Genomic DNA, 14,801 nt, shown 5'->3' on the forward strand with positions numbered 1-14,801 from the left:
GGGAGGGAGTCCAGGCTCAGCTCTTCTTCCTTCAACCTCATAAGGCAGGTCTGAGCAGGCTGACTAGGAGTCCCATCAGGGTTCTACCACTTCTTAGCTGGGTGACTCTAGGCAACTTTCTTGACCTCTCTGAGCTTCCATTTCCTTAGCCACACAGTGGATACATCATCACCTTTGCCAGAAGGTTTCTGTGTGGATTTGCAGTAAAACAAAGGCCAAGTACGCTGTACATAGCAGGTATCTAATATTTGCTCAAATCTTTTGTAGATGTGCTATCTTGGACCAAACAGTGCTTGGGATCTTATTTTGAGACTTAACAAGGCCAAAAGGCCAAAGGGCCCAAGCGGGGTCCAGGGACACTCTGGTTGGGTGGACTGCAGGTCTGGTCCAATGCCAGTATTTCCTAGACAGAAAGAAACTCCTTAGACAAAACAGGGCCAAACCAGTTAGTGTCACAAATAACAAGTTTCTTTCTTTTGAGACCTAAAGGCTGGGGTATGCAATGAACCCCAAAACTCACAGAGCTGAAGTTGGCCCTGCTGGCCAAGACAGCTGCCCCAACACGGCACCAACTAAACAACACCCTATTCTTTCTGTTCCCATTCCAAGGCTCTAGACCTACGAGCCCCTCCAGTCTCCATAAGCTGCAACAGGCCTGAGCAGGAGTAGCAGCATGTGGGCCACAGAACAGGCTGCACGGCCCTGGACACACTTGTGACCGGAGCTAGCGTCACCCATAGACAGCAGCAACAGCTACACTACCGGCTGCTCATGCACACAAATGCTTCATCTGTCTAGCACATCCAGGAGACAATGCGGATATCAGAAATGTGTAGGAGGGGCCAGCACTGCCTAGATCTCTGGGGACATCTGTGCCAAAAGAAATGGGGGAAGGGAGGAGAAGGTGGCAAAAGGAGTTAGAGAAAAATGGGACAGATATACCCAGCCCCCAACCCAGCGGCCCCACCCCAGTGGCCATGCGTGAAGCGCCGTTATTTCCATTCCATACCATCCAAGGTCACAGAAGCACAAAAGGGGACAGTGAAAACTCACCGCCAGGGCTGAGGACCCAAGTGTCTGTGTCCCTCTAAAAGTCAGTGTTGAAACCCAACCCCCCACACCCACACCCCGCCCTGCGGTGGGTACTAGTGTTAGTGGGTAGAGTCTGGGGGGCTGGTCAGACCATCACGATGGGGGACTGCGCCTATCAAAGAGGTCAGGGAGAGCTTGCTGGGCTCTTCCGTTATGTGAGGGCCCAGTGGGGACCATGAGGACTGGGCTCTGGGGAGCCTGGGGATCCGTTCCTGCATCTGTAACATGGAGCATGTATGTGCTCCTCAGAATTTCTAGTACAAAGTAGGTGCTCGGGATATGCTGGCTCACAGATGTGTAGCAGGATGATGGACTTATGGTATATAACCCCAATATGGACAGAACCATATCTGTTAGGTAGCTAAGCCAGGACTCTTGGTGTGTCTCAACTGTGCCTGTGCCACAGATCTTGGATCGCGGCATGGTGTCCCACGTCCCCACTGAGCCTGATGAGGGGGTGCTTTGAGGAAGGGATGTCAAGGCTGTGGTTGGCGATGCTCCCACGGGGCACCGCCAGCTTACCTTCTTTGTCAGGGCCTTGGGAAGGGTCCCGAAATGGGGCTCTGCTGCTCTGTCCACTGGGTTGTTGATATCTGAGGGGACAGACTCTGTCCTCCGAAGCCTGGCTACTGTTTGAGAAAGGGAAGGAATGCGTTAGGAACAGATGCTGTCAGATGCACCCTGGTTCCTGGGTGTGGGAGAAGGGGAACACTCACATGGGAGGAAGGATATTCTGCAGGCGGGAGCTTCCTTTGTGCATTTGTTATGGCATTTTAACCTGCAAAGGAGGCAGAGTCAATACTCCAACGAGCACCCCCGCATCACCCAGACAACTCTGCCGTGGCCTCAGTTTCCCCAAAGCTCTCAACAAGTACGAGCACCGAGGTGTGGGGCACCCTACATGCTGTAGCCCGTGCCTCTGTTCCCACAAATACCTCCCCTGCTTTTGTAAAAATATTTTTATTTTATATGCATTGATGCTTTTGTCTGCCTGTATGTCTGTGTGAGGATGTCAGATCCCCTGGAGGAACTGGAGTTACAGATGGTTGTAAGCTGCCATGTGGTTGCTAGGAATTAAACCCAGGTGGTCTGGAAGAACAGCCAGTGCTCCTACCACTGAGCCATCTCTCTCCCCTGCTTTTAAAGGGGGAACTTCCTCCACGTGAGCAGGCTGGAGGCAAATCTGATTTTAATTGTTCTATAGATCAACGGACCCTGGGGACCCCAAAGGTGTCCTTACTCAGGCACTGGCCACACAGTCTGATGGGGAGTCCCCAGTCAGGAACAGAACAGGCTAGGCTCTCCTTTGGGTCTAACCAGCCAATCCACAGGTCTCAGTGTTCCTGCTAATGAAATGGGTTTCAAGGCTGCTCTACCACTGCAAGTGTAGGACTCGGCAGTGTGGGGCTCAGGGGCCAGTGTGTGCTAGCCACATCAGGATGGGAGCTGAGGATCGATCTCTTTTATAACCAAGTGACCAGGAGCTCCTCAGAGGCCAGGGACAGTCATCAGGGCACAATCAGGTTGACCTGCAAGAGACTATTGCCTCAGTCCTCAGATAATGAGGGGGTCAGCTTCCCAGATGTCTACATGGTAGATACATAGCCCCAAAAGAGTAAGTGCCTTACCCCACGTCACACAGCAACATCAGGGCCAGGGCAGGCTGGGAACTGAGACGCCAGGACACCCCCCACTCTATAAGACGTGTGGACAACCAGATAGCAGATGACGGACTGTCGGCCCTCACTGTTCCTTCTCGTGTCCCTTCCCACTGGGAACCATAGGCTATGACACAGCAAAGCTGGGCTGGTATGAAACCTCCATCTCCCCTCACTCTGCCCCATAAGGCAACTCTGCCCCTGCCGCCGCTCATCAGGCAGCCCATCTCTTCAGAACTCCTTTGGATCCCAGGAGTCCTCACTTCCTGCCTTGCCTTTGAATTTTTACCTCAATTTATCCAGAATAGGTTCTAATGGGACTCCTCTTCCTCCTTCAAAACACACTTCAAATATTCCTTTCCTCCAAGAGTGCCTCACTTCACCTCCTAAGGAGTCGCGAGCACCTGGCATGCCCAGCGGCATTGTGACCAGCTGGTTAGAGGAAGTCCTTCCACTCTGATGTGACAGGAGGCCAAGAATGAAGCGACAGGGCTGTTATAAAGGACAAAGACCTGCTCTCTCCCCTTTGCCCATTACCTGCAGTGTTTGCACTTCACGCCGAACATCATGCTCTTCTGGCACACGTTGCACACCTGTGACAACCATGACTTTGTGGAGAACCTACAGGGGTAGAAACATGCGTGGGGATTAGATGGGTCCCGTGTAAAGGGAGTCTTGGCCTGATCCCAGAATCCCAGGAGTTCTGCAACTTGGGGGTCACAGCTTCCTCCCCCAGGCATCTGGATTTCCCAGCTGTTATCAATATCTTAAAGTTTGTGTGGTCAGGGGCTGGAGAGATGGCTCAGCAGTTAAGAGCACTGACTGCTCTTCCAAAGGTCCTGAGTTCAAATCCCAGCAACCACATGGTGGCTCACAACCATCTGCAATGGGATCTGTTGCCCTCTTCTGGTATGTCTGAAGTTAGCTACAGTGTACTGACATACAATAATAAATAAATTATATAAAAAAAAGTTTGTGTGGTCAATGGCACCCAGGGTGGCACCAGCAATCTGCACTGGTGGGCACGTCCTCAGATCCAACAATTCTTTTTTTTTTTTCCTCAGCAATTCTATTCCTTGGTATTTATTCAACATGTTAGTCACTGGGGCAAGATATCACGTGACATATGGACACAGTGCTGCTGCAGCCTTGTACCACATTAAGGCTGGGAAGCCATGTCCACCAGCAGGTGACCACAGTGCTGTCCCTCCACAGAGGAGCACATGCAGCTAGAAGACAGGAGCTATTTCCACACAAATGAGCAGCCACCTCCAAATCTCACTACATGATGGCAAAATTAAGTCCAATAGGACATGACGCCATTGCTGATGGTCAAGCATGGGAAAAGCTCATCTGTGACGACAGGCAGGTGGCAGGCAGCAAGACTAACTGGGAACAGCAAAAGATGACTATCAGGGTGCTGGAATGTTCTTTATCTTCATCTGCATGTTCATAGGGGATAGCTATAAACTCCTATGTGTGTTTTGCTCTCTATAAATCACATGGATTTAAAGAGGCGGGAGCAAAGCAGGAAGCTGTAATATGTGCAGTTTTGTGGAAGCAGAACCTACATCCACACTTGCCTGTTTAAATCATCCCTAAATGGATACATGACCCATGTGCAGGCACACTAAAGAAGCTAGGGGCAAGAGAGTAAGGGATTTTCACTCTTCCCTTTAAAACCTCTTGGATTCTGAGCATATGTATTTGCAGTCTAAATATTTACCAAAACAAAAACAAAACAGAAGATAGACTGGAAGGAGAAATGAAGGGGAGTGGTGTCCTCTAGCACAAAAAGCAAAAAGCCAGCCCAGGGAAGCGCAGACAACCCTTTCGTCTTCAGGGGAACACTGTACACAGCAGAATGACTAGAGACAGCCTTTGCACAGCAGTAATGTGATACACCCACAAATCTCACTTGAGGATGACAACCACCTCCAGGAGTTAGTTAGGTCCAGGAATTTGGAAAAACCAACTCAGAGAGGTGGGTGGTGGTCTATTCTAGCGGTGTGTGCCCCAGATCCTCTTCCCTGAGACAGCAGCTAAGGGATCCCGGCAAGGACAAGGCTCTAAGGAGAAGGCTATGCATAAGGGCTCAGGCTCTGCCCTGTGACGGTGACCTCAGATGCACTGTTCAACCCTTGGGAGCTAGTACTTCCCTTGGGTGAGAACTTGAGGCCAGCAGCAGCACAGCTGGAAAAATAGCCCACAGTTTCCAAGGAAACCACAGGCCCTGGTAAGTTGCAATGCCCTTGATCCTGACAGTGTTCCCTGCGATTACAACAGACTTTAGCGGGGACAACCAGAGCATGGGCAACCTAAGGCACTGCCCTGGAGGCCATCCGGAACCGTGTGGCTAGCACACTCGTCTCTTGAGCACTGAGGCCAGACCTCTAGATGGTCCTTACCACAGGTCTCCATGGGCCTTCTTTTATATGTACAAACATTAACCTCTGGGAATGTTAATATCCAGATTGTTGCTGGATGTGATAGTGCACACCTTTAATCCCAGCAGTTGTGAGGCAGAGGCAGGAGGATCTCTGAGAGTCTGGGGCAGTCTGTCTACATAGTAAGTCCAGGCCAGCACGGGCTACATGGTGAAATCCTGTCTCAAAAATAAAATAAAATAAAATAAATCCAGATGGCTAGGCATAGAAGCCTATGGGTAGCATTTAGGAACATGGAGTTGGAACACACTCCATGGAGGACCATAATGGGCTTAGGACCTGTATGGCATGAGGTAAATGTGGAAAAGCTGTGGCTTCCTCCCAGGACTGTGGTCCTATGTCTCTTGAAGAGGGAGAACATTTTTTTCCTCAGCAGGATGAGAACAAGACCCAAGTGGGGACCAGAAAGCCCAAAAGGTGTCTGGTTAAACAATTCAAGGGCTCAAGCTTTGTTATAAGACAAGCAGATAGGCCAGAGGCAAAGAACAACCAAGACAGACCCAACAGTGCCCCGTGAAGCCCAGGTCAGCTCTGTACTTGCCCACAACTGAACCTACCTGTGTGTCACTGAGAGCCCGATATCCCTCCGTACCAGCTGTGGGGATCCATGAGGGAGTTCTGTAAGGGGAAAGAAGCCAAGTTGGGTGAACTAGGGAGGCTCTGTAGAGCTGACTCCTGCTTGTGAGCTTCTAGCTCAGAGATCACTGGCTAGGGGTTTGACGCTGTGTTCCACAGCACAGAAATGCTTCACTGAATCAATATCCATCACACAGAGATGTGCCAGACCCAGCTAGAGCAGGAGAATGGGTAGACACCCTCATACTGGGCTGTCCTCTGGCCTGTGCTACTGTCCAGCTCTTCCAGTGGCACACTTGACTATATATGGTGGGTCTGCTTCAGTGGGAGGCAGCAGGATGCAAAGCTGAGAGAAGTTCATGTGCATGCCAGCCTCTTGCTCCCCTTCATTGGGCATTCACCTTTAGGACTCAATTCTGGCTAATTCTGGTTCAACTAGTGGAAACCTGACCTCAGCAGAGGGCACAGGGCTGATCAGTCACGAAACTCCACCTGTGCCCTTCCACTCAGCAGCACCTTGGGGATAGTCCTTGCCGATCACGGGAGAGCAAGGAGACAGGGTGGCTCTCTTCTGGGCCACCCCTTGAGCCTACAGGGATACCCCTGCTCCCCTTTCTCTGCTGAGGACCACAGGCTTGGAGGGTCCCCTCTGCTTACCTTACGCAAGCCCCCTGCGAGCTCCCTCTCCTAAGATGGCTTCCTCTAAGAGCAGACATACCAGTGTTTATGGCAAAGTCAGCTTTGCGGTAGAATAGCGGCTGGGCACTGTCCATTACCTACAGCCTAGATGATGGACCTGTGCCCCCATTCTTCTGAGCTCAAAGAAGATTCAGGGACCCAGAACTCCCCAGGACTGATTGGTAAACAGGGTGTGGACGTCTATCCAATGTATCAAGGGCTCCTCTGAAAAATCAGGATCACAGTGCTCAGGTGACAAATGTCCCTTGAGTCAGCACTCACGCCACAAGGGCACCTACTGCCACTCTCTCCTGATGTTCTTTCAAGCAGCTGGTGCTCACAGCATGCTGACTTGTCTAAGGCCGGGTACCACAGACTCAACAGCACAAGGGGGACCCCCGCTTCATATCAAGGAAGTAACTGTGATGGTGACAAAAGAGCCTCTGCCGCCCTCTGGATGATTGGGAGCCAGCTCTATCACCAGCAGCTCTCTGGCACATCCTCCATGAGGCTGTTTACCCTTCAACTTCCTCTTAGGGCTAACCCCACTCCAGTCTGCGGCCAAGGCTGTCAAAAGACAGTACTGTGAGAGGTGTGAGCTGGCAGCTACAGAAACAGTAGCCAAGGGAGAGGCCAGCCATGAAGCTCAGGGCCTGGCCTCCAATTTGTCATGTCGGCCACAAGTATGCAGCCTTTTGTGCCAGGCTGCACGATTCTGAATCTGGATGGAATCCTGGTTCTGGGAGCTCCACAGCCACCAGAGAATGAGTAGTGATGGTCAGAGAGGCAGGCTTTGGGGATGGCCCTAGAGAGAAGTACAGGTACTTTCTCCTTCTTCTGTGCCATCCTGGGGTAGTACAGGAGCTCCTTCCAGAACTGTCACTGCCTGCCAGGCCCTGCCTGTCCTCTCTCCCCAGGCCTCACCCCAGACACTGTTACCATCTAGCTAGTAGAAAAACAAACTGCCATTTCACTGAGAAAACCCTAGCCATTCCTGGGGCATTCAGACTTCCCAGCTCACCCCTCTGCTGAGAGTCACAGGACTCCACAGTTTGTGAGTGCGTGTGAGATCCTGATCCCAATTAGAGATGGAAGGGAGGGAAACGGGAGGTCCAGGGTTGCCTGGGCCTCCTCCTTCTCTTCAGGGACTTGTACTCTCAGGGTTGGAGCTGTCTCTAGGAATTCCTGTCTCCTAGGGAGGGGAGTCCTGAGCCATCAGCAGAGCTCCAGTTGGATGACATTCCCCCACCCAGAGCACGGTTCTCTGAGGCATCTCAGCAGGCAGGAGCAGGCACAGGGGTCACTACATCGATGGCAAGGTGGAGATAGGCTTGGTATGGGGCTCACGGGGGGCACTTTCAAAGTCTCTACTTCCCAAAGGTTGGGCTAGGGCCAGCCTGTCATTTTAAGGCCAGCTGTCTCAGAGCTATTTCACAAAGTGGCTGCCAACACTTTTGCTTCTGGACTATGGCACAGCCAACAGGGCTAAGGTGTGGTCAGAGGAATCCACCCCGGATGGGGACATCGACTTGACCATGACTCCCGGTGGCAGAAGGGATGAAAATGAATTGTTCTTACCAAACCTGGAGAGACAAAAAGGAGAGCAAGGGGAGATGTCACCACATTGGCTCAGCCTGTGCTTAGAAAGCTATCTGGTTATAGAGCAGGCCAAGGGCTGGGACAAGGGACAGAGACCTAGCCCTGGGTAAGCCTTGCTAGTCATTCAACATAGCAGATTCACCCTGTTTTTTTTTACCACGGAGAAAACAGGGTCTTCCTAGGTCATGTGGCCCATGGGGATGAGTGCCCAAGGTCCAGGAAGAATGGGATGGATTGGTCTGTTAGAGAGGCAGGGAACGGGGTAGGAGAGGAGAGACTCAACCATGCAGAGCTGGAAGGTAGATTCCAGGAAGGGTCACATAGGGACATACTCTGGGCAAAACTGCCTTCTCTTCCAGAGATCCCCTTGCCCAAGGAGGCAGGAGCTAGGGGGAAGGAGGACTTTCTGCTGTCCTTGGTACTTGCCAGGGAGTCCCTGTCATGGCTGACTCGGGTGGCTGGGTTTGAGGGGAATGAACTCAGAATCCCAAGGTCTGGCCTGAGGCTCTGTCCCCTATTTGAACATGGGACCAAAACAATGCCTACTGCCCTTCTCAGGAGAGAATGAGAAATAAGGCACAGGCTGCGGGCCACTGTGAGGCCCTCTTTGGTTGGACCCAAGGCCTTGAGGCAATGGTCCTGTATTCTACAGATACATCTGGGGGCACCTGGGCTGGGCAGTACAGCTGGATAGAGAGGGGGCAGCACAGGCAGCTTCTGGGTTTCTGCTCCATAATGCAAAATCATCTCAGCCATCGGGGTCTGACACGTAATGGACCCAACACAGGCTTCATGCAACGCATGCAGAAAACCAAGAGGGATGCTAAGGTCCTCGGAACACTCAAAAAAGGAATACCATGTCAAAGAGCCAGGCACCTGAAGCCTCAGGGAAATAAGAAAAAGAACTCAGAGAAGACAGCAAGACCCACAAGGGTCTAGATGTCCACCAGAAGGGATGCGCTGACCAAGTTATACAACAGCGTGCCAGGAAAAGGTTTTTAAGTCAGGTGGCTTTGAGTGTGGCTATTGGTAGTGGGGGCAGAGAGGAAGGTACACTTTATGGCCTTTGGACCATGTGCAAACACTATTTAAATACTTGTTACACTGTTGGTTAAGAAATAAAGAAAAGAGAAAAAGTGCATGCTCAGCATACTCACGGGTAATGTTTTTTCCCCCTAATGTTTTCTTTTTGTGTGTTAGAGATGGTAAGTGTTCTATCATGAAACTGCAGCCCCCACCCCCGGACTCTTTCCCAGTATTTTCAATCCTTCAGTGGTTGGATTCTCTGGAGCAACTCATGAGCGCAGAGAACTAACACTATTTAATTGCCCATGCACAACATCTAGAATTTACTGTTTGGTCTGCCAGTGACCAAATAAGTAATGTTCCAGACAGGGGCTGCTCTGCTAAGCCTCTGAGAATCAAGTCTTTGGCATTTGACGCACTGGAAATACAGGACCTGTTTGTTACTGTGGCCTACTCTAGCCTATCCTAACTCTGTGTGTGTGTGTGTGTGTGTGTGTGTGTGTGTGTGTGTGTGTGTGTACGTAAATACTTCTATGTGGGTTGACTTTATCAGTCCTCTGTATGGGCCTAAGAGGATGACACAGGGCCAACTCACCTCATTGAGGCAACGTCGTCAATTCGGTTTCCAAGCTGGGACTCGTGGGATTTGCTCCTCGTAAGTGTGGGGAAGTTGGGGAGCAGCTGGAAGACCTTGCGGCTTGGCGGTGGGGGTGTCCTGGGTGGCTTCAGCTTGGCGTGCCGTCGTAGTTGGGGTGTGGTAGGGGGTGTGATGAAGCTGTGCAGGGCCCGGGGGGTCAGCCGGCCGCTGGTGTGCAAGGGGATACAGGTGTCCGAGAGGCCCTCGCTGAGGCCAGGGACTGGAGAGTCTGAGGCAGGCAGGGCAGACACGGAGATGGAACGGGGTCCCTGAGTGCTGGCACCCGCTCTGCCCAGCGAGGAAAGCATGTCCATGGAAGGCCCCGAGCTACTTTCTCGTGCATCTGCCGAACTCCAACCAGAGTCCTCTTTGTGCTCCCCTCCTGTGGGCCAAGGTCAGAAATACAAGGGACTCGTGGGTGCCACTACTATGGGAAAATATGACACCCTGATGGAGGGGACACCATTACTCAGCAGCAGGCTCTGCTCCCAGCTTCACCTTCTCCACCCAACAGCACTTTCTGTGGCACTCAGCTGATACCAGGCTATCAGCACTGATGTCATACTCTCTGCTGTACTGAGGAAATGCTGGGTTGCCCATCCCAAAGTGGGGCCTCAGAAAGGGAAGAGGTGGCAGCTCCTGTTTAAAAAAAAATGCTGCGGTATGTGAGCAAGGGGAAGCTCTTCTTTAAGAACATTAGCTGGGTGGGAGATGGCACACACTTCTGATCCCAGTATTCAAGGGGGTAAAGGTGGAGGGAATCTGAAGTTCAAGGCCATCCTTGACTACATAGCAAGTTCAAGGCCAGACTAAACTGCAGGAGACCCTGTTTCAAAAACCAAAAAGGAAAAAACGACAAAAATCTTCAAACATCAGCTAGGCGTGGTGGTGTGTGCCTGAAGAGACCTTGCTTATAGAGCTGGAGTGAAACAAAGCATACAAACATAAAACAAAAGCCAGGTATCAGGCGGTGGGGGTGTACCACAGCACTCAGGGAGCCGACACAGAACGGGGAGAGCTCAAGGCTAGCCTAGACTACATGGGAAGAAAAGACCAGAGACCGTAAGGAAAATGATGGCAACAATTGCTACCGTCCACAGGCCTGATAGTAAAAAGCACACCTAACCTTAAGTGACCCTCTAGTTCATTTCTTTATCACAACAACCTTGTCAGAGGGGCAGCCTTATTATACAGATGTAGATCTAAGGCACAGGGAGGCTGAGCGGGGCTGAGACTGGGCTGGAGTGCAAGCAAGATGCTCTGACTGAAGAAGTCATGTGGGGTGACGGGAAGCCCACACCGGTCACAGGGACATAAGAGCTTCACGGCCGAGTGAACGAGAAAGCAAGCTGTGTGGGGCTGGAGAGATGGCTCAGCGGTTAAGAGCACTGGCTGCTCTTCCAGAGGCCCTGAGTTCAATTCCCAGCAACCACATGGTGGCTCACAACCATCTATAATGGGATCCGATGCCCTCTTCTGGTGTGTCTGAAGACAGCTACAGTGTACTCACATACATAAAATAAATAGATAAATCTTAAAAAAGAAAAAGAAAAAGAAAAAAGAAAGAGAAGGAAAAGAAGAAAAAAAGAAAGGAAGGAAGCTGTGGAAATTTTCTTCCCCTAGGATGTGTGCCAGCATGGTGGACCCCAGACACTCAGATGCTGTGAATAAAGAACATAGGCTCTACCCTTTTGGGGGAATAAAATAAATTAGCTGGGCATGGTGGCACACTCAACAGAGTCAGAGGCAGAGGCAGGTGAATCTCTGTGAGTTTGAGGTCAGCCTGGTCTAGACAGGAGTTCCAGGCCAATCAGCACTACATAGTGAGACCCTCTCTTAAAAAAGAAGAGGGAAAAAAAAAAGACTATAACACAGGGCATCTCCCCTTTCAGCCTCAGGAGGATGGAGATGAAGCAGGCACCTCAGATCTTTTAAACGAGCCCTGCCTCCATTCCTTGGGCTCATTTCAGTACCTTCCCTGGGTGGTAGTGGGAACATTAACTCAGGCGTTGGAAACCGTTTCCAAGGGAAGACATAAAGTGCCTATGAATAATCCCAGGGGAGATTGTGGTAATGGCAGGATTATACAAGGCCCAGGATAGCCCCATGTGCACTCTCAAGTAAGAAGCACGTTTTTCTCTAACTATGCTGGGCTCGGGCCGCACTGATACCAGAGAGGCTTTGTGAGCAGCGAGCTGAAGCTGCTCATGAGGACAGGAGCAAGAGGGAAGTTGTTTCGGGGAGGGAGGTGGAATGCAGGAAGCTGATGAGAAGGGTTGGAGCAACACAGATGCCTTCCTGTGTGTGTCAGAGGCGTGGCATACAGGGCCCGAACTGAAGGCGGACTAGGATTCCTAACAATGGCTGAAGCTTTTAAGTTCAGACTGGCCAGACCAACTGGGTTCCAAGGCCCTGGGGACTCTGAGAAGGCTTCCTAGGGGCCAAGACCCAGTATCTTTTCTAAACAGCCACACAAAAGCTATCCCCAAAACCCTGAAGCACACCCTCCCCATCTATCCCAAGGCCGACTTTGGCAGAAGTCCCATCTCCTAAGGGAACTGACGGGGCCTAGGAGCAGAGGCAGAAACAGTGCCCTGGGGAAGGGCAGTCAATTCTTACCCAGGCCAGTCACCTTCCGAAGGCAGGTGAGGGCTTGCTGTAGCCGGCTGCACTCCTCAGCACTGGCCCCCCAGCGCCGCAGCATCTCCTTGGCTTTGGCCTCGTCCATCTCCAGCAGGGCATCCAGTGTAAGCTCTTGGGGTATCTCCTTGGGGGGCACAGAAGGGACAGGAGGAAAGTTGAGGGGGCAATGAGGGAGTCTCCGCCCTCCGCTCTGAAAGACAGGCCTCCCCGCTGAGTGACAGGAGCCAGCTGCTGTCTCTGACAGCCTCTGACCAGAAGCCACACTCTCACCCCCACAGACAGCAGCTGAAGCAGAGTGCCACCTTCGGGTTGGAGATGAGGGGAAGAAGAAAACACCAGAAAGCCCTGGATGGGGCTTCAAAGCCTGTTTGTTTATTTATTTTTAAAACTTCTAACTTAAAAAGTTAGGTATTTTTGACACCTTTGGAAGCTCTTCCGAACTTGATTGTTTCTAAATCACACAAAAGACATTTCAAGCTAAATTGCTTTTTTTTTTTTGGTTTTTCGAGACACAGTTTTTCTGTATAGCCCTGGTTATCCTGGAACTCACTCTGTAGACCAGGCTGGCCTCCAACTCAGAAATCTGCCTGCCTCTACTTCACAAGTGCTGGGATTAAAGGTGTGCGCCTCCACTGCCTGGCTGCTAAACTGCTTTTAACAAGGATGAAACAACAATAACAAAACAAACAACACTTACTGACTTGCATTTAAGCCAGTCAACATAGGTCAGCCAGACTGCCCTATTTATCTCATCTACTTGGGAGATGGAAGCAGGAGGATTCTAAGTTCAAAGCCTACCTGTGTTTGGAAGTGAAGTCTAGGCCAGCTAAGGTAACTTAGTGAGACCCTGTCCCATAATCAAAAGTGAAGTCCAGCCAGCACAGTGAGTCCAGGATGCACAAAGCCCAGGATCTAATGATGCACATGCCTGTAATTCTAGCTCTTGGGAAGTAGAGGATGAAGGATCGAAAGCTCAAAGTCATCCCTGCCTTCACAGTAAGTTTGAGGCCAGCTTGGGTTACATAAGACTGTTTAAGAAGGGGGTAGGGGTTGGGGAAGCAGAGCTGGCTGTGTAGCTCAGTGGTAGAGAATTTGCAGGTCACTGGGATCACATTGTATCTGGAGAATGAGCCTCAGAGAGCTACACTGCTGGACAAAATGTCTTGCAGGAGGTGTGGGTGGGGCATTAGGATGAAGTTTGCTTGTAAACCTGAGGACCCCAGTTCAATCCCCAGAACCCAGAAAAGATAGGAGAGAACTTGATTCCACAATGATGTCCTCTGTCCCTGTACATGTACACTGTAGTATACACATGTGCACATACTGTATATACACACACATTAATAATAATAATTTTTAAAAATCTATGATTGGGCTAGCAACATGGCTTAGCAGGTAGGGGTAACTTGAAGACAAGCATGCCAACATGAGTTCCATTCTTGGATCCCATAAGGCTGCAGGGTAGCATGGTCCTTTAATTTCTACATGCATGTTGTGGTATGTGAATATCTGCACACAAAGAGATACATGCATACCTGAAATCTCCTCAGGGGGTAAAGGAGAAAGTGGAAAGTGGCTAGGGAAGACTTTGAAGGCTTTTGTGTTGGAGGCTGGAGAGAGATAGCTCAGAGGTTGAAGGCACTGTCTACTCTTCTAGAGGTCCTGAGTTCAATTCCCAGCAGCCACATGGTGGCTCACAACCATCCATAATGAGATCTGGTGCCTTCTTCTGGCCTGAAGGCAGAATGCTATATACATAATAAATAAAAATTTTTTTAAAAGACTTTTGCGTTGTTTGTGTGGACAGAGATAGGGTCTCACTATGCAGACCAGGCTGGCCTTGAACTCACAAAGATCTACCTGCCTCTGACTCTCAAGTGCTGAGATTAAAGGCATGAGCCACTATGCCTGACCTTAGAAGAGATTTCTTTTTAATCTTAATTTTTATTTTATGTGTATGGAAATTTTGCCTGTGTCTGTGTACCATGTATGAGCAGTGCCTGAGCATGTATGAGGCAGAAGAGGGCACTGGATCCCCTGGAACCAGAATTATAGACAACTGTGAGCTGTTATGTGGGTGCCGAGAATTGAACCTATGTCCTCTGGAAAAGCAGCCAGTGCTTTTAACCACTGAACCATCTCTCCAGCCCCCTTTAAGAGTTTTGAGTTGCTGGGCAGTGGTGGCTCACACCTTTAATCCCAGCACTTGGGAGGTAGAGGCAGGTGGATTTCTGAGTTCAAGGTCAGTCTGGTCTACATAGTAAGTTCCAGGATAGTCAGGGCCACACAGAGAAACCCTGTCTCGAAAAACCAAAAAAGAAAAAAAAAAGAAAGGAAAAAAAAAAGAGTTTTAAGTCTTGTGAGCATCATCTCAGGGTGCCATTCCTGACAACATTACATGGCAACACTCAAGAGCCCTTCAAAAGCAAACGGCTCTCTCTGGTT

The 14,801-nt window shown here is 50.5% G+C and overlaps 1 protein-coding gene across 11 annotated transcripts in view; it reads right to left on the reverse strand.

Moving 5' to 3' along the window:
* Ksr1 (kinase suppressor of ras 1) overlaps positions 1-14,801 on the reverse strand; it is a 138,999-nt gene that overhangs the window by 22,423 nt on the left and 101,775 nt on the right. For all 11 annotated transcript variants that reach the window (XR_004113713.1, XM_031354584.1, XM_031354585.1 and 8 more), the window contains 7 exons: positions 12,333-12,480; positions 9,672-10,095; positions 8,030-8,034; positions 5,755-5,815; positions 3,288-3,371; positions 1,809-1,870; positions 1,615-1,721 (listed from right to left, as the gene is read on the reverse strand). Coding sequence is in view for 10 of the 11 variants with exons in the window: in XM_031354584.1 (XP_031210444.1) it covers positions 1,615-1,721; positions 1,809-1,870; positions 3,288-3,371; positions 5,755-5,815; positions 8,030-8,034; positions 9,672-10,095; positions 12,333-12,480 (891 nt within the window). In the remaining variant the exon portion in view is untranslated. The remainder of the gene's footprint in view (positions 1-1,614; positions 1,722-1,808; positions 1,871-3,287; positions 3,372-5,754; positions 5,816-8,029; positions 8,035-9,671; positions 10,096-12,332; positions 12,481-14,801) is intronic.

Source organism: Mastomys coucha, unplaced genomic scaffold (genome assembly GCF_008632895.1).
Source record: "Mastomys coucha isolate ucsf_1 unplaced genomic scaffold, UCSF_Mcou_1 pScaffold5, whole genome shotgun sequence".
In the NCBI taxonomy this organism is placed as follows: domain Eukaryota; kingdom Metazoa; phylum Chordata; class Mammalia; order Rodentia; family Muridae; genus Mastomys; species Mastomys coucha.